The 27769-nt window shown below is 43.0% G+C and overlaps 3 protein-coding genes across 3 annotated transcripts in view; 1 reads left to right on the top strand and 2 right to left on the bottom strand.

The window, feature by feature from the left end:
* LOC117875829 (acidic mammalian chitinase-like) overlaps positions 1–6491 on the top strand; it is a 9206-nt gene extending 2715 nt beyond the window's left edge. The window contains exons 4-11 of the mRNA XM_034767316.1: positions 513–714; positions 1819–1875; positions 3494–3659; positions 3937–4061; positions 4523–4646; positions 4792–4974; positions 5428–5544; positions 6230–6491. Coding sequence (XP_034623207.1) covers positions 513–714; positions 1819–1875; positions 3494–3659; positions 3937–4061; positions 4523–4646; positions 4792–4974; positions 5428–5544; positions 6230–6364 — 1109 coding nt within the window. The 3' untranslated portion in view covers positions 6365–6491. The remainder of the gene's footprint in view (positions 1–512; positions 715–1818; positions 1876–3493; positions 3660–3936; positions 4062–4522; positions 4647–4791; positions 4975–5427; positions 5545–6229) is intronic.
* Positions 6492–10376: 3885 nt separating this feature from the next.
* Positions 10377–16234, bottom strand: PIFO (primary cilia formation). The gene is made up of 6 exons (XM_034768984.1): positions 16158–16234; positions 15702–15844; positions 15020–15118; positions 13623–13756; positions 11391–11508; positions 10377–10607 (listed from the first exon to the last, which is right to left on the bottom strand). The coding sequence occupies exons 1-6, from the start codon at positions 16180–16182 to the stop codon at positions 10539–10541; spliced, it is 588 nt and encodes a 195-aa protein (XP_034624875.1). The 5' UTR covers positions 16183–16234; the 3' UTR covers positions 10377–10538.
* A 2400-nt stretch (positions 16235–18634) lies between these two features.
* Positions 18635–26815, bottom strand: LOC117875826 (acidic mammalian chitinase-like). Its single transcript, XM_034767314.1, has 11 exons — positions 26791–26815; positions 25855–25884; positions 24094–24295; positions 23104–23160; positions 22832–22997; positions 21796–21920; positions 21204–21327; positions 20814–20999; positions 20067–20186; positions 19803–19944; positions 18635–18984 (listed from the first exon to the last, which is right to left on the bottom strand). The coding sequence occupies exons 1-11, from the start codon at positions 26813–26815 to the stop codon at positions 18692–18694; spliced, it is 1470 nt and encodes a 489-aa protein (XP_034623205.1). The 3' UTR covers positions 18635–18691.
* Between the last annotated feature and the right edge of the window lie 954 nt (positions 26816–27769).

Raw genomic sequence — 27769 nt, 5'->3', positions numbered from 1 at the left:
GGGGGGGGGGAGCCAAAATTTTCTTTGCTTGGGGCAGCAAAAAATATTGTCTGCTATGAACTGGGAAGCAAGAGAACCATGCACAAGCACTGATGGGAATCGGGAGTACTGACTCCATTTATAGTTTGGTGCTTAGTAGCCAAGGAATGTTGGGCCAGATTTTTAAAGGTATTTAAACCAGTGCCTAAAGATGTAGAGAGGTGTCTGACTTCCTGGGAGTTGGGCACTTTGGAGCTTTTGAAAATCTTGCTAGACACTTAAATATCTTTAAAAATCTGCCACCCCCCCCCCCGACGTAGGGATTTCAAGGTTACAGCCCTGAGACATGAGTCGTTAATACAGCATATACAGATGAGATCATGGCTCATGAATTCTAACCAGTTGATTGTGTAGCCATGCCATGTTTTTGGGGTGGCTGTCAGCCCATGAGATCACTAGATTTATCCCACCTATCATGTATTAACGCCACTGGTGCCACTGTTTGCTCTTTTTCTTTTTTTATTTTTAACCAGGCTCTGCCTACAAACTTGTGTGCTACTTTACTAACTGGTCTCAGTACAGGCCTGGACCAGCTAAGTACACTCCAGAAAATGTGGACCCATTCCTGTGTACCCACCTGGTCTATGCTTTTGCTGGGATGGATAACCATAAGATCACCACCGTGGAATGGAATGATGAAACCCTCTATAGGCAGTTCAATGCCCTAAAGGAGAAGTAAGTAACGTCTAATGTGTAGAGGATTTTAAAAACTAGTTCATTTAAAGGTGACCTATATATGATTAACATGGGGTTTTGTGCCCCTTTTTGCTTCCTTGTGTTTCAAGTTTTTTTTCCTGCTTGTTTTTTATTCTTAGAAATAAACAGGATGTCAAAATCATATTTTCCCTTAGTTTTTAGTTGAAGGACTTTTGGGTGACTTAGAAATGTGGATTGGGAAATGGGTTTGTAAAATCCTTTCTTTTAAAAGAGCATTTAGTTAAACAGCTGTTCGTAAAAACAAACCAAATCCAGACTTTTATACAGTCTGAGTACAAATCACTTTCCCTAACAATTGAAAAATTAGTCTTCCCTGATATATTTCATGTTATAACCCTGCTCGTTCATCGTCTGTCCACAGAGTTTCCTAGGATAGACAAGGTCTGAATTTATAATATAAAGAACAATCAGGGCCCCAACAACCAAGAAAAAACAAACAAAACCAATCAAAATGTAAACCTTTCCCAAGAGTTTTGGTCTTTGTTCATCAACAAGTAGCAAAACCGGAAGTAAACGGGTTGTTTTCTTTACAGTTCACTTGATAATTGTTGTTTAAAATTCTGCTTAAGGCAGGTTTAGATTATTCTGGTTGCCTCATCATACCGTGAAGATACACAGTAAACAGAGAGGGGTTTGCTCTGCAAAATTTAGAACTGGGTTTGCATTGCAACCCTCCCCAACACCAAAGAGGTGTACAAATTAGGAGTTCCAGAAAGGCCCTTATGATATTCAGATCCAGACTTCAACCCCTCAGAAATTTTGGAGGGGCTTTTTGAGTTTCAGGCCTTTGTTCAAACCCATCTCTAGATGTGTCCGTGTTGAATCTGTGAATCCCAATCAATTTCATGCCAGTAGACTTCAGTGTCATGAGCAAAGGATAATGGGCAAGGTTCTGACCTCAGTCAGAAGGGTGTAAACCTGGAGTAACTCCACTAAGGAGGTGTGAATAGAGAAAATTGTTTAAAAACGGCCAATAGATTTAAAAAATAAATAAATTAATATCATTTTTATATATTTTGTTCACTTAATCTTTTCGCCCCAATACTTTTTCTTGCATTCTAGAAATAAGAAACTTGTCACACTCCTGGCTGTTGGAGGTGGAAGCTTTGGTACCCAAAAGTAAGAACTTTTCCCTTCATTTTTTAAGATGGTAGTGGTGACTGCAAGGAAGAGGGTCCTATATCCCTTTAACAGTTGTGCTGATTGTTAATGAAGACCGTGGCAATCAAAATGAGAAAGTATAACGCACAATATGGGATAGAGGACAAGGAGAACAGTAGTAATAACAATAATAATAATAATGCTTAGTTCATCAGAAATTTCAAAACGTTTTACAAAGGAGGTCAGTATCATTATTCCTATTGTACAGATGGGGAAACTGAGGCACAGACCCATGAAGTGACTTGCTTAAGGTCACACAACAGAGCAATGGCAGAGTCAGGAATAGAACCCAGCTCTTCTGAGTCCCAATCCAGTGCTTTATCTATAAGAGCATGTAATTTCTTACTGCATGAAGAGGAAGGGTGATTGGCTGGACAGAACATTGGGCTGGGCCTCAGGAGATTTGGGTTCTATTCCCAGCTCCGCCACTGACCTGCTCAAGTCACGTCCCTCTCTATGCCTCAATTTCCCTTAATACCCTTGGTCTATCTTGTCTATTGGATTGTAAATTCTTTGGGGCAATGACTGACTTGTACTATGTTTATACAGTGCCCAGTACAATGGAGCACCAATCTTGAGCCTCTAGATGCTACTGCAACACAAATAATAATAATTATTATGCTGAAGTCTAGATAATGGGATATATTTGGACTTGGCAGAATTTGATATTTTTAAAAATAATTTTGATGGATAACATCAGTGTTTAGTTTTAAGAATTTTTAAATATTTTTATCTATTTAAAATGTCAGAGTTGCATGAAATTATGGGGGGGGAGGGTCAGACAATTATTTAATGACAGTAGATGCTGAAATTCAAAATGTTAAAGCTTTATTAACTCTTAAAGCACAAATTGTCAACATCACGTGTCCTTATATCAACAAGTCGTACCTGTTTGGACTATTCATTGGCTAGTACATTTGTAACAAACCTAATTCAGAAGACCAAATCACTGGATTTTGACTCTAAGAAGTTCTCCGGCAGCATTTTCCTTACTTGGTCTAACTGTAAATTTTGATTATTATTGCTGGAAACATTTTTTCATCAATTTGTGTGTGTGTGGTGAAATCGTAAGAATGGCTGTACTGGGTCAGACCAATGGTCCATCTAGCCCAGTATCCTGTCTCCCACCTGTGACCAGTGCCAAATGCTTCAGAGGGAATGAACAGAACAGGGCAATTATTGAGTGATCCATCTCTTGGTGTCTAGTATCAGCTTCTGGCATTCAGAGATTTAGGAGCATGGGATTGTTAAATGATGAAAAGAGGAGGGTAATGTTGCAATGATATGGAGGAGGAAGAGATGAAGGAAAAAGGGTTAGAGAAGAGAAATCTGATTACAAAAACAATAATAAAAAGCATTAGGCATCAGCAGAGAGATAAGGCTGTTGAGATAATAGATGGTATGATGGAAACTACAGGCCAGGTCCTCAGCTGGTGGAAAACAACATAACGCCATTGAAGTCAGTGGAGCTACCTTGATTTACGCCAACTCAGGATCTGGCTGACTGGAAAGACTGGAAGACCAAAAGTGGGTGGGGCTAATAATGCAATCGTCAAACAAAAATTATTTCTTCCAGATTTACTGCCATGGTTTCCTCACCTGATAATCGTAAAACATTCATCAATTCAGTGATTGATTTTCTCCGCAAGTATAACTTTGATGGGCTAGATCTTGACTGGGAATATCCTGGTTCCAAGGGAAGCCCTCCAGAGGACAAGCATCGCTTCACCATTTTGGTTCAGGTACAGGAGTACTGTCGAGAGTCTGATCCAAAGCTCATCAAAGTCATTGAAATGTTTTAGCCAAGTGGTGACATCTAGCCCTGTAACTTATCAGTTGTGCCTGAAAAGTGCATGTTTTGACATGAGATAAAGGGGGATCACAGACAACATTGGGGTTTTCAAATTATTTGCAGATGTTTGCAAATTTAAAAAAAGGCCTAATTCCCATGAGATGGTTCTTTATCTCAAGTGAACGAGACTGACCATTGCTTTTTTTTTTATATATATATACTTGTAGGAAATGGTAGCAGCTTTTGTTGAAGAAGCACAAAGAACAAGACGCGCAAGGCTGTTGGTTTCAGCAGCTGTGTCTTCCAGTAAGGACACCATAGATGCTGGATATGAAGTTGCTGCACTGGGGAGGTAAGTCAAAATGATTTCTGCAAGGTGGCTAGCAAGAACATAAGAAAAAGGCTGTGCACTGTAGGGTCCATTGGCTTGATTTTAGATTTACTAATACAGTCCCAGTAGATGTCATTTGGTAATAATCCTGAAGGTTTGTCTGTCTTGCTCTTCTTTCCTATCCACATTAAAGAATAATCCAATGAAATCAACCCCAGGGTTAATTCGGATCCTAGTCCAATTTTATCCAAACCACCAAAGTTTGGGAGTTTGGATGAAAGGTTTCAGTTTAGGCCCCTGTCTACATCAAATGGTATAATCTAATATCTAAGGATGATCCTGAAGGACTTGCTGTCTTTATCACAACCTAGCTTGTCCTGTACTTCTTTAGTCTGGGTGTTCTTAAGCCCTTCAAAGTGAAGAGGTCTTAGTCTTTTAGGAAATTGATTCCTTACTGTGGCATTTGTTTTGTTTGTATTTAGGAGTCTCGATTTTATCAATGTGATGACCTACGACTTCCATGGAAGTTGGGCGTCCGTCACAGGACACAACAGCCCCTTGCACAAGGGCTCGGATGACTATGACAAAGTTCCCTTCTACAACTGTGTAAGAAAAATAACAATACAGGGCTAGATCCACGGACCATTAAAGTCAATAGGAATCTTTCCACCAACTTCAATGGATCAGGCCCAGGGTTGGGTATTTGTCTGGGGTAAAAGTCATGTCACTGTGAAGGGTTTTCTCCCTACAGGAATATGCTATGAAATACTGGCAGGACAATGGTGCTCCAGCTGAGAAACTCATTATGGGATTCCCAACGTATGGACGAACTTTCAAGCTTTCTACTACGAATACTGGGGTTGGTGCTCCGGCTTCCGGGGGTGGATCTCCTGGGGCCTATACCCGTGAATCTGGCATCTTGGCTTACTTTGAGGTAAGCATTTCAAGCAAGTTATATCTATTGCTGGTTCTTCCATGGCCCCAATTACTGTAGTGTCTGAGCGCCTATCTTTAATGTATTTGTCCTCCTGACCACCCTGTGAGGCAGGGCAGGGATATTACCCCTTTTTACAGATTGGAAACTGAAGCACAGAGAGATTTGCCCAAGGTCACACTGGGGAGTCTGTAGTGGAGCAGAGACTTGAACCTGGGTCCCAAGCCAGTGAGCTAACCACTGTACCATCCTTCCTCCCTACAAGATTTATAGAGCAAATTTGCTTTTTTATTTTATACTTTTCTTGTATGTGACAGACATTTGTTGTAATGGACAGGACTATAGATTGTTTAAAAGTCATCTCTCCTCCCCCCCAAACTTTCTGCTTAAACTAAAATGTGTCCTATGTAGTGAATCTGGCTCACTGGCTGTTAATGACTTTCATTTACACAGGTTTGCACATTCTTAAAAGGCGCCACCACCAGATGGATTGAAGCGCAGAAGGTCCCATATGCCTTCAAAGACAGAGAGTGGGTCGGATATGACAATGAGAGGAGCTTTGAGATCAAGGTGGGTTCTTGTCATCTTCATGAGACCCTCATTAGAGAGCCTTGGAAACAGGAACATAAGTGTCCCTTAGTAGATGAGACAATGCCAACTTCCGGGCAAAGGCAGGGGCCAAATCCTCAGACAATGTAAATCAGTGTGGACCCCTAGAATTCAGTGGAATGACATTACGTTTCTTCCTAAAGTTTATATAAAATTGCACTAAAATACTATAGAAACCTCTATGGAGAAATGAATTTCTGCACTGGCAAGGCCTGCACTGTGATTGGTTAGACAGGCACAACTGGAAATAACAGGAGCTTAGAGTAAGTTTCACCTGTTCTTAACAATCCCAGGTGGCTCCACCACACAAGGATGATCCTATATATATTCCACTGAAGTCTGCTCGGTACATTCTTGCTGCACTGGGCACATATGGCTGGTGTGCTGCACACTGGGGCCTTTTCGTTTATGACTGTCAATGTATTTGCATGGACCACTTTATTGCTTAGCAGATACTATGCTTCCTCTGAAACAATTTCTGGTTATCTGGTATCAATGGAGACAAAGTTAGAGATGGAAAATACCTCCTAGAGGTCATCTGAGCCACCGCCCTCCCAATTCAATGTTGTTCCGTAAGGCACATTACTACATGCCAGTTTTGAATAGCAGTGGATGTTGCACATAGCTGTCTGTTTTTTTTCTGCAGACCCAGTTCCTGAAGGAGAAGCGCTACGGAGGAGCCATGGTTTGGGCTCTTGATATGGATGACTTCACTGGCTCTTTCTGTGGTGCAGGAGCCAACCCTCTTGTAAGGAAGCTGAAGGCTCTCCTTGGAAACTGAGAGCCAAATCATTGGACAAGGAAGGAGCCTAGCAGGGAGGGAAACATCATATTTATTGTCCAGGGACCTGATCCAATGTCCACTGAAGTCAAGAGGCGTTTTTCTATTGACTTTAATGGGGGTTGGATCAGGCCCTAGTTGCAGAAACGACTAAAATCTGTTTTTCCTCATCTGCTTTTTTTGGATTCAGACACCTGTAAATAAATCTTGTGCTGACAAAGCTGCCACTGTGTACCAGGATGCAAGGGCCAAGCCGACATTCTGGCTGTGGAGCAGAAGTTACTGTATTCAGTCTGGTCTTTCAGACCCGTTCCATATGCTGCCATAGTCTATATATGAACCTTCTAATTATGTATGCAATATATACCAAGAGAGACCTAGCACCAAGCCCCTTTGTCCCCAAACCTCCAAACTTTGGTGAAATTCAACATCTAGATCTAGCCCATATCTCTGTAGTGGGTCAAACTAAAACTATCAACAGCCCAGAAATTTGGGGTATCCAGAGGTGGGACCATGTTCCAGAAAGAGTTCAGATCCAGGTTTTCAGTAGATTACTTAGTCTGGCTATCCCATTTCAGTACTGCATTGATTCTGAATCTTGGGGTTGCATAAAATATGCTGTGCACGTTTTGCTTTGGAACCCTGATTTAATGTCTCAAAATGCTGTAGCATTCCTATAATAAGCACTCTTGGAGTCCCCTTGGTTATAAATAAATGCAACCAAAAGCAAGACAATATTGCCTCATTCATGAGAATGATTTGCTTTGTGTTTGCGGCACCATATGAATTCCCTTCAGTTGTCCTTCCAACACCTCAAAGATGAGCTATTTTATGATTTCATCAATGCCTATTGTAGGGTGTCTTGCACCTTCCTCTGAAGCACTTGCTGTACCGGCCATTGTTGGGGACAGGATATTGGCCTAGACGGGCCATTGCTCATGTCTGACTTTCACTTCCCAGGTCAGCAGGCCGCCCCTTGCAGATTGCCGCCCCAAGCACCTGCTTGGAATGCTGGTGCCTGGAGCCGGCCCTGCTCCCAATGGCTGGCTAGCTCTTCTCCAGTGAATTCTTCAATCTTTTTCTAAAGCAAGTTCAAGCAACAAGAGGGAACCTGGGCCTTTCAGATAACAGCATTTGCACAGTGGTGGCACGGTGTCTGCGCCAAGGAGGAGTGGTTGATAGAGCAGGTACAGGAGAGTGCAGTGGCTGTAGAGATTGGGCCATATGTAATCTCAAAGTAACTGTTTACCATTCCTGTGAAGGTCATTTGCATTAGTTCTTGGCATCTTGTGCATTATGGTAATACTGTATTGATCGCCCCTCTATAGAAAACCTTCAGATCTTTCTTATATAACTTGCTCAGGTACACATGTTCAGCACAAGCAAAGCAAGAGGCAGATGGGGTACCGTTGCTTTGGGGCCCACACATCCCATACAAGTTCTGCAACTCACGGACCAGCTGTATATCCCTCTCCAGTGGTATGCAAAAGGAGAGTGACAAAATTACCAGTCGATACCTACTTTAGCAGCAGAACTGGAGCGGGAGGAAAATGAGGGCTTGATACCATCTTTCTGGCTATGTGGGGGCAATGTGTCAGGCTGTTTTTTGATGATATTTGTCTGTTATGTCTTATGTGATGTTTCTGTCACTGGTCAATTTATTATTATTATTAATTTTATTACTCTGATTTACAGATCCGACCAGGTTTTTTTTTCAATTTTCAAAATTAAATTCAAAGAGTCTTCATGTGGCACTTATGTTCCAAAGTTGAAATTTACCCCTGTCCAGAGGGCCAGCACCAAATAAGTCCTCTTTTTGGGGGCCTAAATGGGGTGCATATGGCTCGGCACAAAGGGAACGTTAAAGGTGATGACAATGGTGAAAGAGACACTTGTGTACCATATGCAATTCTGATGGCAGATGAAGATGATGGCAGAGACAATGAAAGGGAGACTGACTTGGGCTGTGAAGGCAGGGAGCTGCATTTACAAAAGAGGTGACCAGGAAAATAGACAGGAATCGCTGCTGATGAATAGTAGGGATGGGAGTCAAAGTGAGGATGGTTTTCCAGCCTAAGTAAGAAATCCGTTCTTCCCAGGTTCACTACCATGGTGGCCACAGTCACTAGCTGCAAAACTTTCATCGACTCCGTCATTGGGTACCTCCATCAGTATGGGTTTGATGGGATCGACCTGGGCTTTGAACATGTTTTAGGGGCTGCCCCCCCGAGGACAAGCATCACTTCACCATCTTGGTCCAGACGAGATGCCAGTGTTTGTGCCTAACACAATGGGGCTCTGCTTGGCAAGTGACCCTTGAGTGAGGTAAATATTAAATAATAATAATGTCATAAATCCTGAGGGTTCTGAGGAAAGATGAAAGCTAAAAGATTGTGTAATTTTAATTCCACAAGTCCCAGAGAAATCTAACACACTAAAATAAATCAATCTAACCCTCTGGAAAGCTTCCTCCATTGAGAGAATATCTGAAAGATTTTATGTAGCTGACTTGGTACGTTCACTAGCTGAGTTTTTTCCCTATGAGAGTGAAGGCTCTCAGTAATGTGACCTGTGCACAAACTTCCAGGTGAATTCCTGTAACTTTACTGAAGAGTAGCAATCCCCTGAATGTTGTACTGCAGCTGTTGCACAAACAAAAATGCACTGAAGTCCGTGGCTTCCGAATAAATGTATGAAAACAATATAGTGACCGGCATAATGGGACTTCCCACACTATGCACAAACGTTACCTCCTTGTCCCTGATTTCCTAGAATGAATTTAGATAAATTATGCTATCAAGAAAAAGTATGCATTTCTGAGTGTGATGTTGTAATAAGAGGAAGCACAGTTACTATGAGGACTGATAACAGTTTGCTTAAGAAATATCAGCAACTGCCACTAAAGTCTCTGCGTTCAGAGCTATAACCTGCCAGCTTTAGTGTGACAAGGGATTACCCTTGTATTATAATGGTTTCAGAAAGTAATCCCTGCCTGGCATGGAAATTATCTATCCATCGTAGGGTTTTATACTATTGTCCCTCGTACATCTGAGCACCTTCCATGTAAAATCAGTATCAATAACTAAGTCTCCAATGGACTTTATGGAATTTCTGGCACTTTTTGCTGTCTGGGTAAAGGTATGCTTGGGATTGGGGTTTTTTTTCTATTTGTTTTGTTTTTTTGCTAGATTTTATTTATTTCCTTTTGGGGAAGAGGCAGGAGGGCTTGTGGCTAGACGGGGATATCAATGTTGGAGGATCATCCCAGTGGTGGAATTACTAGTTTTAAAATCCATTTATTCTTTGAAAGACTTGCAAGTATGCAAGGAAGTGGGAAGAAAGAATAAAGGAAATGGACAAAAGTGCATCTTCAACCGCTTCCTAACTTTCCCCCCAAAACACATAGATGTCATGAATTCCAGCTTGTACTACAGATCTGCCCTGGGGCAGCTTGCATCTCTGGGTCTTCCAATATGCAAGACATTGCTAAAAAAAAACCCAACACCTTCTATTTTTCATTAACACTGAGCAGACTTTCTAGATCCATAGCCAATGATCTTCTGGCAGCATCTGTCTTCCATCGCAATCTCGTGAAAGAGCGACAAGTGGTATGGGCCAGAACCTAAAAGGCATTTAGGAGCCTAACTCCTGTTGATTTCAATCTACGTGACTAGGAGCCTCAGGCTTATTAGGTGAACGTAACCACCTGCTGCTGGCTGGAAATGCAGCACCAGCACTATTACTGCCATTCCAAATATAGCCACTGGGCCTGATCCTCCACTACTTTGCTTATTCCTGCACATTCTGATTTGCTAGCCTTTTACACCCACCTTTCACTACTGTCAATCACAGTGCAAGACCCAATAGAGAATCAAACCCACTAGCATCAAAAGCCATACTGTTATTTAAACTCCGCCCACACACACACTGGACACATACACTTTGACACTGGAGCATGTTCTAAACCTGACATTTTTTTTTTAAATGAAATGACACCAATTAAACCCTAATGTAAACACTGATTAGTTCTTTATGAAGCAGCCTGATTTTGGAGTCAGAGTAGCATAGCAGAGCATACATAGCATAGTATACACCCTGATTCTTGGTGCCGCTAAAAACAGAACTGAGAAGCTTAATTGGAAAGGAAAAGATACTCTCTGATGGGTAGAATTATTCAGCTGTAGTATAAGCTCAAGTAGGCCAATCGATTCCGATGTTTCCTGAATTCTTTATCTGTAATCAGCTAAAATAGAAATAAATATTGATGGATGTAACAGCTTTTAAAAGTCGAGCACATTGTAAAACAGCGTTGAAAGCAATAGGCAAGTTTAAGAAGTCCCAGTGTGGGTCACGAGTGCGGTTTGAACATTGAATCTCTATCACTTGAGTTACAGGACTAACTCTCATTAGCTGCTAGCAGTATTAGCCTCTATGTGGATTAGCATTAGAGGAAACATGAGACATTGCACTAGCATATAATTAAAAAAAATATATATATATGGAGGTATACCTATCTCAGAACTGGAAGGGACCAGTGAAAGGTTATGGAGTCCAGTCCCCTTCCTTCACTAGGAGGCCTAAGTACTGATTTTGCCCCAGATCCCTAAATGGCCCCCTCAAGGGCTGAACTCACAACGCTGGGTTTAGCAGGCTAATGCTCAAACCACTGAGCTATCCCTCCCCCCCTTTATGAGGTTCCTTATTTCCTTAGCCCAGAATTGTCCTGTCCTAGATAACTTACAGTTTACTGTTTCAGTCCTCTCTGCAGACCCATTCTTCATAAATTAGTCCCTGCATGCCCAACTGTAACTTCATTAACAGTCATGTTTCCTTCCCACTGCTTCCAAGCCCCTTGGATTTCTAGCAATTTTCCTCTCTTTCTGTACGTACAGCATGCTGCACAGGGAGAATGACATTAGTCCCTCTGGGTATCCATACGATTTCCTTTGTCTGATGCCTTGATCAACCAAGTCCCATCTCAAGAGTAAAGAATAATTATGTGGATACCTATACATAAATTCCATACCTCTGTTCTCAGAGTCCTCCTCTCCGGCATTGGTACTAAAGACCAATCTGGAGACCCAAACTTCATTGGCCAGGTGATTTTCTTATGTGGCAGCTTGTCTGCTTCATAAGTTCCAGGTCTAAAGGAAGATGAACACAAAATATATCTCATTTCTGCAACTGATTTAGACATGGAGTTTATACTCCGCTGATTTACAAGTGCCACATTGATCCACTGGGAGATGTGTATGATACAGTCTTTGGTTCATCATACTGGGATTCTAAATCTTGGGTAGTCATTACATAAGAATGGCCATACTGGGTCAGACCAAAGATCCATCTAGCTCAGGATCCTGTCTTCTGACAGTGGCCAATGCCAGGTGCTTTAGAGGGAATGAACAGAGCAGGTAATCATCAAGTAATCCGCCCCGTCATCCACTCTCAGCTTCTGGCAAACAGAGGCTAGGGACACCATCCTTGCCCATCCTGGCTAATAGCCATTGATGGGCCTATTCTCCATGAACTTATCTAGTTCTTTTTTGAACCCTGTAATAGTCTTGGCCTTCACAACATCCTCTGGCAAAGAGTTCCACAGGTTAACTGTGCGTTGTGTGAAAAAATACTTCCTTTTGTTTGTTTTAAACCTTCTGCTTATTAATTTCATTTGGTGACCCCTGGTTCTTGTGTTATGAGTAAATAACATTTCCTTATTTACTTTCTCCACATCAGTCATGATTTTATAGACCCCTATCATATGCCCCCTCGGTCATCTCTTTTCCAAGCTGAAAAGTCCAAGTTTTTTTAATCTCTCCTCATACGGAAGCCGTTCCATGCCCCTAATCATTTTTGTTACCTTTTTCTGACCCTTTTCCAATTCCAATATATCTTTTTTGAGATGGGGTGACCACATCTGCATGCAGTATTCAAGATGTGGGCATACTATGGATTTATATAGAGGCAATATAATATTTTCTGTATCTCTTTCTTAATGATTCCCAACATTCTGTTCATTTTTTTTGACTGCCGCGGATAGAAGTGTGGATGTTTTCAGAGAACTATCCACAATGACTCCAAGATCCCTTTCTTGAATGGTAATAGCTAATTTAGACCCCAACATTTTATATGTATAGTTGGGATTATGTTTTCCAATGTGCATTTATCAACATTGAATTTCATCTGCCATTTTGTTGCCCAGTCACCCAGTTTTGTGAAATCCTTTTGTAACTCTTTGCAGTCTGCCTGGGACTTAACCATCTTGAGTAGTTTTGGATTATCTGCAAATTTTGCCACCTCACTGTTTACCCCTTTTTCCAGATCATTTATGAAATATATTAGGCATTGCTATTGGGGCAGTCCCTGGTTACATTTCTGCTCTATGTATTTGACCTCTATGTATTCGATCTAGTCCTTCCACCAGACTCAAGGTACACTGCAAACATGTCAAAAGATGAAAAAAAATGAGGGATCCCTGCAACAAATTCATAGTGGAGAGAGGTTCATGGATGCTGATTTCTAACGGCATGCTTCTAAACATGCCATGTGAAAAGGAGATATGTAAAACAGACAACACAGTGTCTCTCTTTTGCTGTGAATATTTATTGTCTGACTATGATCTAAATAAAGCAACAGAAATCAGACTGTTCCGCTGCAGATTGTGGCTACAACCCACAAAAGCTGACTTTGTCCACTAAAATATATATATATGCAATAGCAGCTTTAACTTTAATCTTTTTCTGGTGCATAGTGTTTCTGTTTCCAGAAGTATTTTTTGGAGATCACCATAACCTTGCTATTTTTTCCCAATCTATTGGTGAATATGGGGCAGTTTTTTAATGCTCATGCAAATGAAGAACTTAAGACACTCACTAGAGCCTGATGTAGGTCAGTACTGATGCTGTGCAATTTCCTCTATCGTGCTCAATCAGTGGGCTTTAATGCTAACATGTTTAGCACCCTTGCTATTCGAGCCCTGAGCTTATCTTGAGTGGAGACTCGGTTTCACCAAGTTGTGCCAAAAGATTTTGTGGTTTTGTTCTGTGGTTAAATTGAAATTTACATTCTATTTTATGAAAGCAGGATTTTGGGCCTCATTCTCCACTGCTTTGCTCCTTGTAGGATTTTCAAGATACACAACACAAGGCAGTTCAAGCACGCAGTTGCCTACCTCCCATTTGTGCCTCTGCAATGCTATCCCTTAATGTCTAGGCGGGCTTTTACCTTGCTACTAAAGGAGTGAGAAACAGATTTATGGTACCCAGGGAAAAGCTCTCTATCCAGAGCCTTCTGTGGAAATCGTGATGACTTGACGGAAAATGGGGCGTAGGCAGGCTGGAACTTTCGGTCTTTGCCCCATGCTGATTGGTGTGTTCCAGGGCCAGGAGTCTCAGTCTATTTATAAGGCAGCAGATTAAAAAAGAAAAGAAAAAAAAAGTTAGCACCGGGGGCCTGATGCTCATTTACGGTCTGGCTGCTCTGACAATGTCAAGGGGCCTTAAAGTGATTGTAAATGTAAGTGTACGCACACTGCTAAAGCAGTTTAAAGTGATTTGAGTGTAAATAAGAATCAGGACAGGACCCATATATTTTGGGAATTCTGTAATTTTGTTCTGTTTTTGGATTGCTAGAGATGCTTTGGCCAAAAAGCACAAACCTTAAAGCCGGGCAGTTTTCTTGGGGGCATCTATGAAATTTTCCTACTAATCTTATATCGGTATGTGCCCTATCGCTCCTAAAATTATTATCTTCTGGGAGCAATGAAGGGATCTGAAGGTATGTAGGATATTTCTGTGGAAACCTGCAATTACCGAGCATCCAGAGTTTGGTCTGTGTTTGTCCCTTTAACTGAGCCACTCTATTTCTGAAGTGCCCATCACCATTGGTTCTAGACACCATCTGTAATTCATAAACAGCATCTATTTCTGATAAACATTCTCTTGGTTGAGGAAGGTAAGAACACAGAGCTACTTCAGCAGGTTAAGAAGTTCATGCAATCAAGGGGACAGAAGATTTCCTTGTATTTGGTTACTTTATCAGCTGTAGAGAGGGGATAGTTGAATAATTTCCCCACACTTCAGCATATCAGAGTAATCTATAATGAAATATATATATGCAACCGAGGGAGAAATTCAACACTGGGCAGAGGGTCAGCATAAGATCCATCCATCACTTAATTTCTGTTTCTTAGGTGGAATTTAAGTGGTGAATGGAGCTAGCCTTCAGCACAAGGGTGAATTTCACTCAGAGTGAATAAATTTCTAAACTAGCAATCCTTGTAGAACTCTCTCTTATTTTTATAGAGCTGTGACTAGTAAATGAAAATGTATTTTCTCCCCCCAAAATTTCAGAGACTCCTTTTAAATTTGGGTGAACCAGGGACCAGAATTGCCAAAGAGCTCAGCATTCAATGCGCACCCAGCATGCTCAGTGATTCTGAAAATTGGGCCACTTATTTAGGTGCTTAAATGGATGGAGGGATGCTTTGGAAAATCTGGTCCTACGTGCTTAATTCTGTCATCAAATATCTGCAGTAGCCAGCAAAGTGAATGGAAATTGGGCATACATATTGCAGGTACTTGTGATGGAATTACAGTGCATTCATTTTTTTAACCACCCACAGCAGCCTTGACGCACAGTAGAGAGTGCTTTCCTTACCTTGCAATCTGGTGGGAAACGTAGGGATGTTCTTGCTCCCAGTACGTAACCTTTGATGCTCTCTGGTTTATGAGTCAAGGCATATACCATGGTACTCCTCTGTATGTAAAAAGCAGAAGCGTGCTTAGTGCCAGTTACGATGTGATTCACATCAGTTTAAGGTTTAATGCGTTTGAGCAGCTAGAGACCAAATTGTTGTTAAAGTCTCTTATCTCAAGAAAAGGCCTTTTTTCAATTTTCACTGTCACAGGTGGGATGGTCTTGTGATTAAAGCAGGAGGCAGGGAATCAGATGTGGATTCAATTCCTGGCTGTGTCACAGCCTCTGTGTGTGACTCAGGGGAAGTCACTTAATTCTGCGCCTCCGCTGGAAAATAAGGGATAATAATGCCTTCTTTTGTTTCTATTGGGTACAATTTTTTAAAGTGTTTGACTTTCAGTGAGACTTAGGCTCCTTAAGTCACATTTGATTTGAAAATGGGACTTAGGAGTCTAAGTCACTTATGTGCTCTTGAAAAAAATTCCCCTTGTCTCTATAGACAGTTTTCCAGGGCCGGGACTGTCTAATTAAATATATGTGCAGCCCCCCAGCCCACGTGAGCCTCAATCTTGGTTCGTGACACAAGCTGCTACTTCATCCTACTACCCTGGGATGGGAATAGCTCTATTGCAGAACGACTCACCTCTTCATTGTCGTAACTCCCGGGCCCACGATAGGGGTCCCCAAGGATGGGGACCAGCTGGTTCCCCAATCTGTCTGGGGCATGGTGAAAGGGGAAAATTTTCCTCCCTTGACATGATCCAAACGAGTTTCGCTTCTGCACAGCTACAGATGCAAGAAACAACAAAGATGAAGTTAGAACAAGCAAGTGGGGACCTGCCTCCACTGCATGGGGTGTGATCTGCTCAGCAGTGACAGGGGAGCCCATGCTGGGCACTGCCAGGGGAGCCCCCCCGGGAATTGCCCAGGGCGGAGGTGGGCAGGGGAGCCCGTGCTGGGCATGGCCAGGGGAGCCCCCCCGGGGAGGTGCCAGGGCGGAGGCGGGCAGGGGAGCCCCCCGGCAGTGGCCAGCCCGGAGGTGGGCAGGGGAGCCGCACCCCGCCCCGGAGGTGCCCTGGCTGGACACGGCTCTGCTCACCTGTCAGCTCCCACTCCCAGATCATGCCGCGTGCCCGTGTGTACGGCCCGTTACCATGGACACGGGAGGGGGCGGGGCCCGCGCGAGCCGGCGGGCGGAGAATCCCGGGATCCGCGATCGGCTGGGACCGCGCGCGCGCGCGCCCCCCCCCCCCCCCCCCCGCGCTCCTGCAAGCGGGCGCCTAATGCCTCCACTCAGCGGCGCGCTGCAGCCCCAGGGACCGGGGGGCAACTAGCCGCGGCGCCCTGCTCGCAGCAGATCCGTCCCGCAGGGATGCACCGCAGACAGCAGATATTTGCAGGCGGAGCTGGGTCATTCATTCTCTGCCAGAGCCAAAAACAACGGCAGCCCCGGCGGGGCCCTGCAGCTCGGGGGCTGCCTACCCTCGGGGCACTGGTGCAGGTTCTGAGCTGAGGCAAGGCGTGTTTTGTGGCCCCCTGGTCCTGTCGTTAATTGGGTCGCTGCGCTGGTCTGGCGCTCGCAGTGAGGCTGGAGATGATGGGAGGCTGCTCTGACCTGACCCATTCGGATCCCCAGTCCGCAGCGTGCAGGGTTAGGCTGAGGTTACCCAGCAAAAAGGGACTCTCAATGAAGGGTCTGAATAATATGCATCCAAGCCACAAAACATTCAGATGAGAAATACCACATGAGGCCAGTTCCTATCAGCATAAAGCAAAGGTCCTGGAACAATGTGTGTAGTGTGGGGTGTGTGTGTGTGCTGAGAGCCATTGAACCATACTGTAAACCCTGTGTGTAATGGAAACCACTTCAAGCCAGGAGATGCAGCACCTATGTTTAAAAACATCCCTATCTGACACGTCTAACCCCCTGGCACACACAGTGTTGTAGATGCTTTCTGGATAGATAGAATCATAGAATATCAGGGTTGGAAAGGACCTAATGACCTCCTGAGGTCCCTTCCAACCCTGATATTCTATGATTCTATGATTCAGGAGGTCATCTAGTCCAACCCCCTGCTCAAAGCAGGACCAATTCCCAACTAAATCATCCCAGCCAGGGCTTTGTCAAGCCCGACCTTAAAAACCTCTAAGGAAGGAGATTCCACCACCTCCCTAGGTAACCCATTCCAGTGCTTCATCACCCTCTTAGTGAAAAAGTTTTTCCTAATATCCAACCTGAACCTCCCCCACTGCAACTTGAGACCATTGCTCCTTGTTCTGTTATCTGGTACCACTGAGAGCAGTCTAGATCCATCCTCTAGATCCATCCAATTGGTCTGGGGGGAGGGAGATTCTCCTCTTTTCTTCCCACCCCCAAGCCACTTTTAACTGGCAGTAGTTAGGCAGCTGGCATACTAAGACCACTGCCTATAATTCCAACCAATGTTGTTTCATTGTTTCCTTGTGCTTCCCCCACCTGGCTTTGTCTCCAGCTGCTGTCTCTTGTTTTATTAGATGGTCATCTCTCTGGGGGGAGGGGCAAGAATCGTCTTTTGGTTCTGTGTTTGTACAGCCCCTAGCACAATAGGGTCCCGGTCCATGCCCAGGGGTCCTAGGTGCTATCACAATACAAAAAAATAATGATAAAAGCAGAGCAGAATAGAATAGCACACCCCCAGCATGTCTTTTTTCCCCCAAGCACCAAAATAAATCTCAGTTCTTTCAAATTTTCTCATGTTTTCCCATCCCCCATGCTTAAAAATCCACCTTAGTCTGGGTTAACTCTGCCAGCATCTTATTTCTTATCTCACCTATGTTTGAGGCACTAGGAGCTGCTGTCATGGTTGTCAACGTGTGCAGTTGGGAGTAGTGGGCAGAATGCTGGATTTGGCTCCTTTTGGGAGGATTTCTTCACTCGACTTATTGGCCCAGAAATTTCCCACTGTTGTTAATGTGGGTGCTGCTCCATTGCTGGGAGCAACTATGGGAGAGCTAGACAAGACTCTCACGGCCTCTGGTGTTTTTACTGTTGTGTTTCGTTCTGCTCAGCAAAGGTCTAGCTGACAGTGTGATTAAAAAACACTGTTTTAAATGGCACATTTCACACTTTGGGACACACGCATTGTTCCTTGAGAACCATATTGGTTGATTGGTTTGTGATTAAGTCTTTGGTTTGGTATCTAAATACCAGTTCATTCCCGACTTTGCTATAGACTCCACTGTGTGACCTTGGGCATGTCACTCTGTCTCTCTAAGCTCCCCAAAATGGGGATAATAAACCTTCCTTTATCTTGTCTTGTGTGCTTGGCAGCTTGACTGTAAACTCTTCAGGGGCAGGGACTGTCTCTTATTGTGTACATGTACAGCGCCTACCACAATAGGGCCCCGATCTCAGTTGGTGATCCTTTAATATAAAGAATAAAATTTCTGTCCCTGGGGGCAAATTAAAAATGCCGCATTATCTAAGAAGAAATCTAAAACAATAAAAAGTGATGCTGAAGTCACTGTCCAGCAAAACAGACAAACACACTAGAGCTTATGCTACCGGCTTTTATTTCAGAATTTTGGGGCTTCGGGGATATGCATAAAGCAATAGGGAATTTGGATCGAGTTCATCTGCTTGGAGATCCTGGTTTATGCCCAGTTGCAGCAGCTGCAGCTCGTATCAAAGACCAGGCCGGTTTGGCAGTACTGCTCATAAGTGATGCCGTTCAGACAGTGCCAGAAAGCATTCCTGTTGTTGGCAACAGGGTAGAGGCCATTGGCTTTGCCAGCACAGTACCCACTGCCACCGGAGCTGCTGCCACTACCGGAGCTGCTGCCGCTACCGGAGTTGCTGCTGCCACTACCAGAGCTTCCACTGCCACTTCCTCCGCTACTGGGAGCCTCTGTGATTGGAGCAATGGGCTGAGCAGGAGCAGTGCAGCCTGAAACAGAAAATGATGATACTGAATACAGATCGGTCTATAACGATCCATTATTTTATAACATGCCCAATCACTCTAGTATGTGACCAGGGTATTAGATGCAGTGCTTAGAAGCAGGGCACTACCATGTACAGCCTGCTGTCTTTGAGAGGTACAAGTTTCAGAGTACAGTGTGCTGGCTGAGCCTCATGGTGACTGCATCAAAAACTGGAAGAAGGGCTTGATCCAATTCCCACTGAGATCCATGGGAATTTTTTCATTGGCGGAAGCGGGTTTTGGATTGGGTGATAAGTGGGTACCTCCGTGATGGATTCAGAGGTTCAGACTCATCTCTGTTGTAAACCTGTTGCAACTGATGGAATTACTGGGCAATCAGGGCCCAGAAATGTAAAATAATCAAACTTCAAGTAAAAGGAGATTGATCTCCAAGGGGACCCACTAGAACAGCTGTTAATTTTTTTCCAGAGTGGGCTGTTGTTTAGAACACAGATCTTTAAAAGGGACTGCCAGATGGCAGGGGCATCTGTAAACTAGCTCAGGCTATTTTAGCAACAGCAGTGAGTTCCCTTAGTAAACTAGTTTGTTTGTATCCCAGCAAATTTGGTCTCTCTAAAGAGCCATGATTTGACTGGAAGGTGGGGTGGGGAGTCACAAAAGGAGAACTTAATGGAGGGTGAATTGTGGGCAGGGATATAAAGTTGCTTCTCTTGAGAGGGTGTAGCTCAGCATTATATACACCAGTGGGAGTATTCAAATTCTCATCTACATCTGAGGGAAGGGTGTTAATTCTGGGAGCCCATCCTGCTGGAGTCACTCACTAGTGCTCTGCAGTCCAAGAACGTTCTTCAGCGTGTTGATCAAGGGGAATTTGCCCTGGTTGCAGAACGTGCCAGTGAAGTCATCCAGGTCAATTGTCCACACCATAGCACCACCAAAGTTGTTCTTCATTAACCACTGAGCCTGTTAAGGGCCAGGAAAGAAGCCAAGATCAGTCCAAACCCAACAAAAAAGGGACTCAGGGAACTACAGTGATGCAGAATGGGATCCTACTGGTTTTGATAGGTGAGAAGGTCCCATCGTACCTTGAGGTTGAAGCTCTTGATGTTGTCATATCCTACCCACTCAGTGCTTTGGTATGCATAGGGGACATCCTGAGGGGTATCCCATGCTTGAGTGGCTCCATTATTCAGGAAAGTGCAGATCTAAAAACAGTGAGGGTGAAACAGAAACAGAATCTTCCATCACTGCTGCAACCACATCGCCAATGGACAGAAAACGGAACAGCAGTTTTGAAGCAACAACTCTTGTACAAAGTAGATTCACTTGTTTTCATCTCATACTTTATCGGTGGCCTTGTGGGCTCCTATACTCTGGTGTCTGTTCTCTAGCACACAGTAAACAGATGTCAGCTTTTTATTGTCAATCAATGAGGAGCTAAGCTACGAAATTTAAATTCATGTTTCATACTCTGCTTCTAGAGGTCTGGGGTGTATGGTTCCTGAGTTTTGGTTTGGGCCTAATTCTAGCAGTAACTAAGCAGAAAGAGGAAAAACAGTTAATCCATGATTGATTAAGTATTCATTAATATTAGATGTCACAATTGATTTTCTGTATACTCAGTTACAATTATTCCAAGAGAAGTATTTATACTCTGATTTATATGCATTGTGGTGGCCTGAGATTGTTTTAACAAGCAGATACTTTTATTCAGTTGTGCACTGCAACTGCATAGCACACAAACCTTGTGGGCTGTAGTCCACGAAAGCTTATGCTCTAATAAATTTGTTAGTCTCTAAGGTGCCACAAGTACTCCTGTTCTTTTTACAAACCTCATAGTAAGCCCAGAACCCAGACTGTTTTGTGTAAGGTCCAGCAGGCCCGGGTCCTGAGGCTGGAGCACCGACAGCAGTGTTGGATGGGTTGCTCAGGATGAAGGTGTGTCCATAGGCTGGGAATCCAACAATGAGCTTTTCAGCTGGGGCACCGTTGTTCTTCCAGTAATTCATGGCATATTCCTATAAAAACAGTCAGTGAGTTATGGACTCTGGATCACAAGTGGCAGGTAAATTCTTCCATCACTGCAGTTTTCAAGGATCAGTTCTTTGTTATTAATTTCCTATCAGAAACCTTTGGATCCATTTAATTAAAATGTTGGGTTTTGGGCTTAGTTCAGTTATGTCATTATAGGCCTTAAAGGATCTTGGTCAAGATATACTTACAATATTGAGATAGATATTGCTGCCAGTGTCAGCGGGGCCTTGAAACAGGGGGCTGTTCTCTCCAGTGTACCCCTCCCAAGAGCCGTGGAAGTCGTAGGTCATCACGTGGAAATAGTCCAGATACCTGAGGAGATAAAATTACCGTCATTATTGTCTTCATCTTGGAATGGTTCATTTTCTCATCAACGGTGGCTTTTCAAAACCCGATAAGAAGCAGTGATCTAAACAGCCCCTGTATTTTTAGCATCTACTTTAAAGATTCTTTGTAGATAAAGGATGGATTTTGCTTTAAGTGCCAGAAGTTCACTACAGATGCCAAATTTTTCAAAATTTAGTGGCTTAAGTCTAGCACCTAAATCCATATTGGTCTGAGTTTTCAGAGGTGCTGAGCCCCAGAGCTCCCATAGGTTTTAGTGGGTGCCCAGCACCTTTGAAAATCAGGGCTTTCTTTATTTAGGTGCCTAATTCGGCAGCCAGGCTTGAGGCTTTTGGACGTGAAGCTGGTTTTCACAGTGAAATATATTCATTGTCTCGAATGTGGCCTGTGCTTTAAGCTAGGGATGATGAGTACATCTGAAAGCATGGTACTCACTGGCCGAGCTGAGGAATCTGGTAGCCTGACTCAATGTTAGAGAGCCCTGCAGCCACAGCAGCGGTGACCAGGAGCCTGGGTTTGTTAACCTGCTTGGCTTCCTGCTCGAAGGCTTCCAGCATTTCCTAAGGCAGATTAAAAAAACGACCCCATAATTGGTTAGGAGCAGCAACGCTGAGCACTGGTCACCCTCAATGTGCACCTGGTGAATTAGAAATGGCCCCGTTCCCTCCTTGAGAATTCTTACTGCAATAACTAGGCCCATTAGACTGCTCGGTTTTGTCCACCCATGTTTTGTTAATTCTGTCTGGCAATGTGAAGAAGACGGGTAAAATTTTCAAAAGTGTCTAAGTGAGTTAGGCTCCTAAGTTCCACTTTCAAAAGTGACTTAGGCACTTGAAAGCCCAAGTCCCATTGGTTTTTAAATGACATTTAGACTCCTAAGGGCAGATTTTCAAAGGCACTTAAGCACCTAAAGATGCAAATAGTTGCCTAGTCAGATTTTCAAAAGCACCTAAGTGGGTTAGGTGCATAATTCCCATTTAAATTAAGAGGAGTTAGATGTCTAATGTGCTCAGGTGTTTCTGAAAATCACACTAGGCACCTGTCGGCATTTTTACACACCTAGATACTTTTGAAAATTTGGGTCTAAGTGTTTAGGTCACCTTTGAAAATGGGGCTTTAGCTTCTAAGTCACTTACACACTTTTGAAAATGTCACCCCCCACCTTTAATATTCATCAGCTGTGAAATTACAAGTACTAAGGGCTCTTCCATATGATCATAAACCTACAGCTGATTTATGGTCAGATCCTGCATTCTTATCTATCCTATAGAATCCCATGCACATTTGCTGAGCTGAATATTAATTAATGAATAAATAATTATGCTAATATCACCAGCAGTTGGTATTATATATGCTTTTACATTTTACATGCATCTCTGGAGCATTTGTAGTGCATTGTACAAACAATGTGACTTTTTTCTTCTTCTTACTGAGGTTTCTTTCAGCACCGAGGAGCTGGCTTCCTCCTTACCTGAACAAGGACGGTGAAGAGGCTCTTATCCTGAGCTGTGCTGCCTCTGGAGCCAGGGTATTCCCAATCAAAGTCTATCCCATCGAATTCATACTGGCGCAGGAATGTGATGACGGAGCTGATGAAGGTCTGGCGAGTCTCAGGAGTGGAAACCATCGCAGTAAATCTAGGGAGGAAAAAAGGGAAAGGAGTCAGGTTGCTGCATGGCTCACTCCCTCAAGTGTTCAAAATACCAGGATGTAGTCAGAGAGAAAGGGATGGGTTGGACTTACGGAGCTGTTCCAAAATTCCATCCTCCGATAGCCAAGAGGGTCTTCAGTTGTCCGTTCCTACAAAGATTGAGATGGGGGGTATGAATAAAGAACAAACGGAGGAAGTCTGGTTTGGTATTTCCCACTGTATTGTAATTGCTGTCCTGAGACAGAAGAGAGACCAGTGTGCTCTGAGATTCGTTGTGTTGCCTTGCCTTACTCAGTAATACTTAGCTCTTTATAGTAGTTCTTTTATAGCCATAGAGCTCAACATACTTTACAGAGAGATAAGCATCTCATTATCCCTGTTTTACAGATGGGGACAATGAGGCAAAGAGAGTGGAAGTGACTTGCCCAAGGTCATACAGCACGTTATTGGCAGAGCCGGGAAAGGACCCCAGGCCTGATTCCTCTCCACTGTGTCACATTTTACCCCTAAGTGAGCCTTAGAAATTGATAGGCCATCTCCCACTTGATCACTCATTGTTGAAATTAGCTCCATTTGATTTAGATCTGTATTTAATGGGAACATATGATATATAATATACATAAATAGAATATACACTTGGGTATATTGCTTTAAGTTCCCAGAAATCTATTTTGGATATAGGTTCATAGTAACTGAAGGTAAATAATGATTTAGACATGGATTCTCTTGAGCTGCTGTACCATCTCCCTCTACAACAATACCTCAAATCTTCCAGGGCGGTTACTATGGTGTTTTGGGACTATATCTAGCACTTTGGAGCAGCCAAAGAAGACACTGTCTCTAGGTTTCATGCTGAGCCCAGTGCAGGCTGGTCAGGACTTTGGGGACTTAGCCAGCATTGTGCAGATGCCCCTGCAGTGCAGACATGATCCATAAAGCTAACAGTCATGTGTGCTTCACTCTGGAGTCTCAGTGCCTTGTTCATAATAATGCAGAGGTTTTCAAGGATCTCTAGTATATACAGTCAGGTGTTCGTTAACGCACAAATCTCTCTTTAGTCTCTTGCCATTTGGGTTACTCACTGGTTTTTCAAACCGTTGAAGGATTTGTAGAGAGTCAGGTCGTTCCATTCAATGGTAGTGATCTGATTGTTCTTCATGCCCGCAAAGGCATAGATCAGGTGAGTACAGAGGCATGGGTCGATGTTATCAGGCATGAAGCGCCCAAGGCCTGGTCTGTACTGGGCCCAGTTGGTGAAGTAGCATGTCAGCAGATAGGCAGAACCTGTTTTTGGCCGAGAGGAGGGGGAGATGTCACAGGGATATTTGTCATAATAAACTACCCCGGTTCATGAAAATGAAGCATGGCCACCAACTGGGACCTCAGGGTAGAGATGATGCTGATGTTCTAAAGAGGAGCATTCTAATCCTTTAAGACCCAACTCTGAAAACCAGACACAGTGATTACTACTTTAGTTTCAGTAAAGTCAATGCTGACAAAATAAACCCTCAGGAAAAATGCAGCATTTTTGCACAGCGTAGAAACATAGGAATAGAAGACAAGGAAGGATGCTGCATAGTTCCTTCAAACTCCCCCATTTAGGCCTGGTACCAGCGTTTGTGGAACCACAATTAATAAAATGTAGACGCTATGAATGAGCCCATGAATGTACAGTTAATGTCTGGATGATATAATCCAGATATCCTGATTTAACCCACTGAGGATACTAATGATGGAAGCAACCAAGCTCCTAATGGCAAGGTTGGATAACATTGCTAATTATGACAGGCAAACAGTATTATTTGAATTCTTAGGCACTGGTCTATTCTATTAATATGAGAGCTGATAAAAAAGGAGGGAATTAAAAAAAAACAGTTTTCCCCCTTTATTCAAATCTGAACATTTATCATTTTGAAAAGTCAACATTTTCAATTTCAAAAAGTGTCACCAGCTGTTTGGGTGATTTAAAAAACAACAACAACCCAAAAACAAAACTTTAAAATTTCAACCAGCTCTAGTCAATATCAATTATGGGCCCAATTCTCCGCTCACTCACAAGGGTGTAAATCAGAAGTGATGCCACTGAAGTTAGTAGTGTTACACTATTAGTAAAACTAGTGTAAGTGACAGGAGAATCAGAGCCTGTCAATTTTATGTGGATTTTATACCTTTACCTTTAAAACAACAGAACAGCTCATCAGTTTTGTCCGGTGGAGGAGGAAAATGGAGCTTGGTCACTGATTGAATGTGGTGGCTTAACGCACTGTTCTGAGTGCACTGATTAAATTATGAATGCCATGCATTTGAATTTTGAGCTCTCCTTAAAGCCCATCTTGCTCCTCATACAATTTAGGTCTGTAAGGAACCACGGGTTGGGTTATATCTAAGTGTTTATATTTATTTTATGCTTTCCTGTTTTTCTGTACTTGGCATTGTGGATGAGCTATCCTAAGAACATAAGCATGGCCATACTGGGTCAGACCAATGGGTCCTTCTAGCCCAGTATCCTGTCTTCCAACAGTGGCCAATACCAGGTGCCCCAGAGGGAATGAACAGAGCAGGTAATCATCAAGTGATCCATCCCCTGTCGCCCATTCCCAGCTTCACAGAATTGTTTGTTCACCATGCTCTGTGTATCTCTATCTGTTCAACTGCTATCTCCTGTAGAGGGGCTATGTGAGTGGGATGTAGACGGGACATCACTGCTTTGTTTGGATCCATTTTAAATGGGCCTCAGACATTGAAAATAGTTACATGGGGCTTAATTCATGGGTGGGCCACAATACAAGTAAGATATGGTAAATACCAAAGAAAGAGCAAAGCCATTTAAGAAAAATACTCACCCAGCTGAGCATTCAGCAAAAGTGCCAGACCTGTCAAGAAAAGCAAAAGTAAAGAAACTATCTGAATAAAATGCAAAATGCACAAACAGTTCACAAGCCTAGGGCTCAAATGCCTCCAATCAGTCCCAGTCATAAGATGCCATATTGCATTCATGAATAAGACCTTCCCAAGGACTTATCTTGCAAATAAGTGGTCAAATCCGGCCTATGAATAAGTAATATCAATGGAAGTGTAGATATTCAGGGATTGAATTTAGCAGGCGTCATTCACGGAAGATTGAATCAAATACTGTAGCTTTATTTATAAAGAAAGTCAGATAATTGACCGATAAGTCCTGAGGATAGGAGTGATCAAATATCATGTCTCAGGCTGTTAAACTGATGCCTTAGGTGGTCAGGAAGGAATTTTCCATCCTATGCACAGCATTGCGCAATTGGTTGGTGCATCATTGGGAAACTCTTTGACCTTCTTCCAAGCACAGGCATTGTCCACTGCTATGGGCAAAGTACTAGCCTAGATCAGTGGTTTTCAACCCTTTTGCATTTGCGGACCCCTAAAAAATTTTGAATGGAGGTGTGGACGCCTTTGGAAATCTTAGACGTAGTCTGTGCACCACAGATTGAAAACCACTGTTATAAGGGAATGACAACCTTTTGCAGACCCCTTAGACATAGTCTGCGAACCCCCAGGGATCCGCGGACCACAGGTTGAAAACCACTGGTCTAGATGGACTAAATGGCTTAATTTAGTATGGTGAATCTGATCTTTGGCACATGCTTGTATGCAGCACAGAATGAGTGCTCCATAAGGATCTACTGATGTGCTAAGTCGCTTTGCAGAATAGAACTGCAGCTTAAAGTGATCAAAAATATAGCTGCACAGTTCTTGTGAAAATAAGGTTACGCACCAATATAAAATAATATGCATGGACTTACCGGTGAGGAGGATCAGCTTGGCCATGATTTACTTCTGTACTGATCCAATGACGTTTCTCTTGTCCTTTTATACCATGTGCCTCCTTCTTTATCACACGGCCACCTTATCACCAAAGAGACCCGAATGATGCGGTATCTAACAAAGTTTAATGGTTAGCTAATGGATAAATCAACAAAACTTTCCAACCTCCCTTTGTAATACAATAGATGCCATTTTCTAAGTAACCTATATTATATAATAGTCCTGCCAACGTGGAAAGGGCAGACCTAAGGAGATATAAAAGATAAGCATCAATTTTCCAGTGCGCTGGTTCTTATACTATTTTAATGTCCCTAATTAAAATGTATTGTAATGTATTATTTGCAATGCAAACAACCTTTTAATAGGTTTGTTGAATGTTACTAGATAAAACAACTGTAAATATGGTTATTTGAATGAGATTGGGCATGCCAAGAGAACCAAAGCCTTTACGTAACTATTGTGGTGTATTTAAACACTGTTAAAATCATAGGCTGTCACTCTAAATGTCAGGGTTTTTCCCTAGTCCTGCTTACAAGCTAGGGGGCTCTGTAGGAAATGTGCAAACTAGGTCTAGCAGCAGTCAGTTTGCAACCAGCCAGCCTAAAGTAAGGTGGAGTGAGCTGAACATTGCTGTTTTAGGGAGCAGCCTGCTTTGTCTCTCTCTAGTGTTGGGTTCTTGTGTGTTATTGTTTTGAATTCTAAAAAATAAAGTCATGTTACGTTGCAACCTTCCAGCAAGAGTACTTATGTTTTTATATAACTTCTCTGTGTGTGTGCTATGGCATCTGCTAAGCCATCCTGCTTCCTTTAAGTGGGAGTGGGACTTGAGTCCCACTTCAGCCCAGAAATCAATGGAGTTAAGCAATTTACTAATTGTAAAATGAGATCAGAATTGGGCCCAGTATCTCCATCTCTTGTGCAAAGTGAATGGTCTCCCCATGTATTATATTTGGCTGA

This window comes from Trachemys scripta, chromosome 4 (assembly GCF_013100865.1).
Source record: "Trachemys scripta elegans isolate TJP31775 chromosome 4, CAS_Tse_1.0, whole genome shotgun sequence".
In the NCBI taxonomy this organism is placed as follows: domain Eukaryota; kingdom Metazoa; phylum Chordata; order Testudines; family Emydidae; genus Trachemys; species Trachemys scripta.
The sequence above is the reverse complement of the archived record's forward strand: the minus strand, read 5'-3'. Positions and strand labels throughout refer to the sequence as shown.

Excerpts from the sequence above, each read along its gene's own strand:
- LOC117875826 (XM_034767314.1), bottom strand. The coding sequence starts at position 26,815 with ATGGCCAAGCTGATCCTCCTCACCG. Across the intron at positions 25,885-26,790 it reads CAAGCTGATCCTCCTCACCG|GTCTGGCACTTTTGCTGAAT; the intron begins GTAAGTCCATGC and ends TTTTCTTGACAG. Across the intron at positions 23,161-24,093 it reads TTCAACGGTTTGAAAAACCA|GAACGGACAACTGAAGACCC; the intron begins GTGAGTAACCCA and ends CAATCTTTGTAG.
- PIFO (XM_034768984.1), bottom strand. The coding sequence starts at position 16,182 with ATGATCTGGGAGTGGGAGCTGACAG. Across the intron at positions 15,845-16,157 it reads CTGGGAGTGGGAGCTGACAG|CTGTGCAGAAGCGAAACTCG; the intron begins GTGAGCAGAGCC and ends TTGCATCTGTAG. Across the intron at positions 10,608-11,390 it reads GGAGGACTCTGAGAACAGAG|CTGATTACAGATAAAGAATT; the intron begins GTATGGAATTTA and ends TTTCTATTTTAG.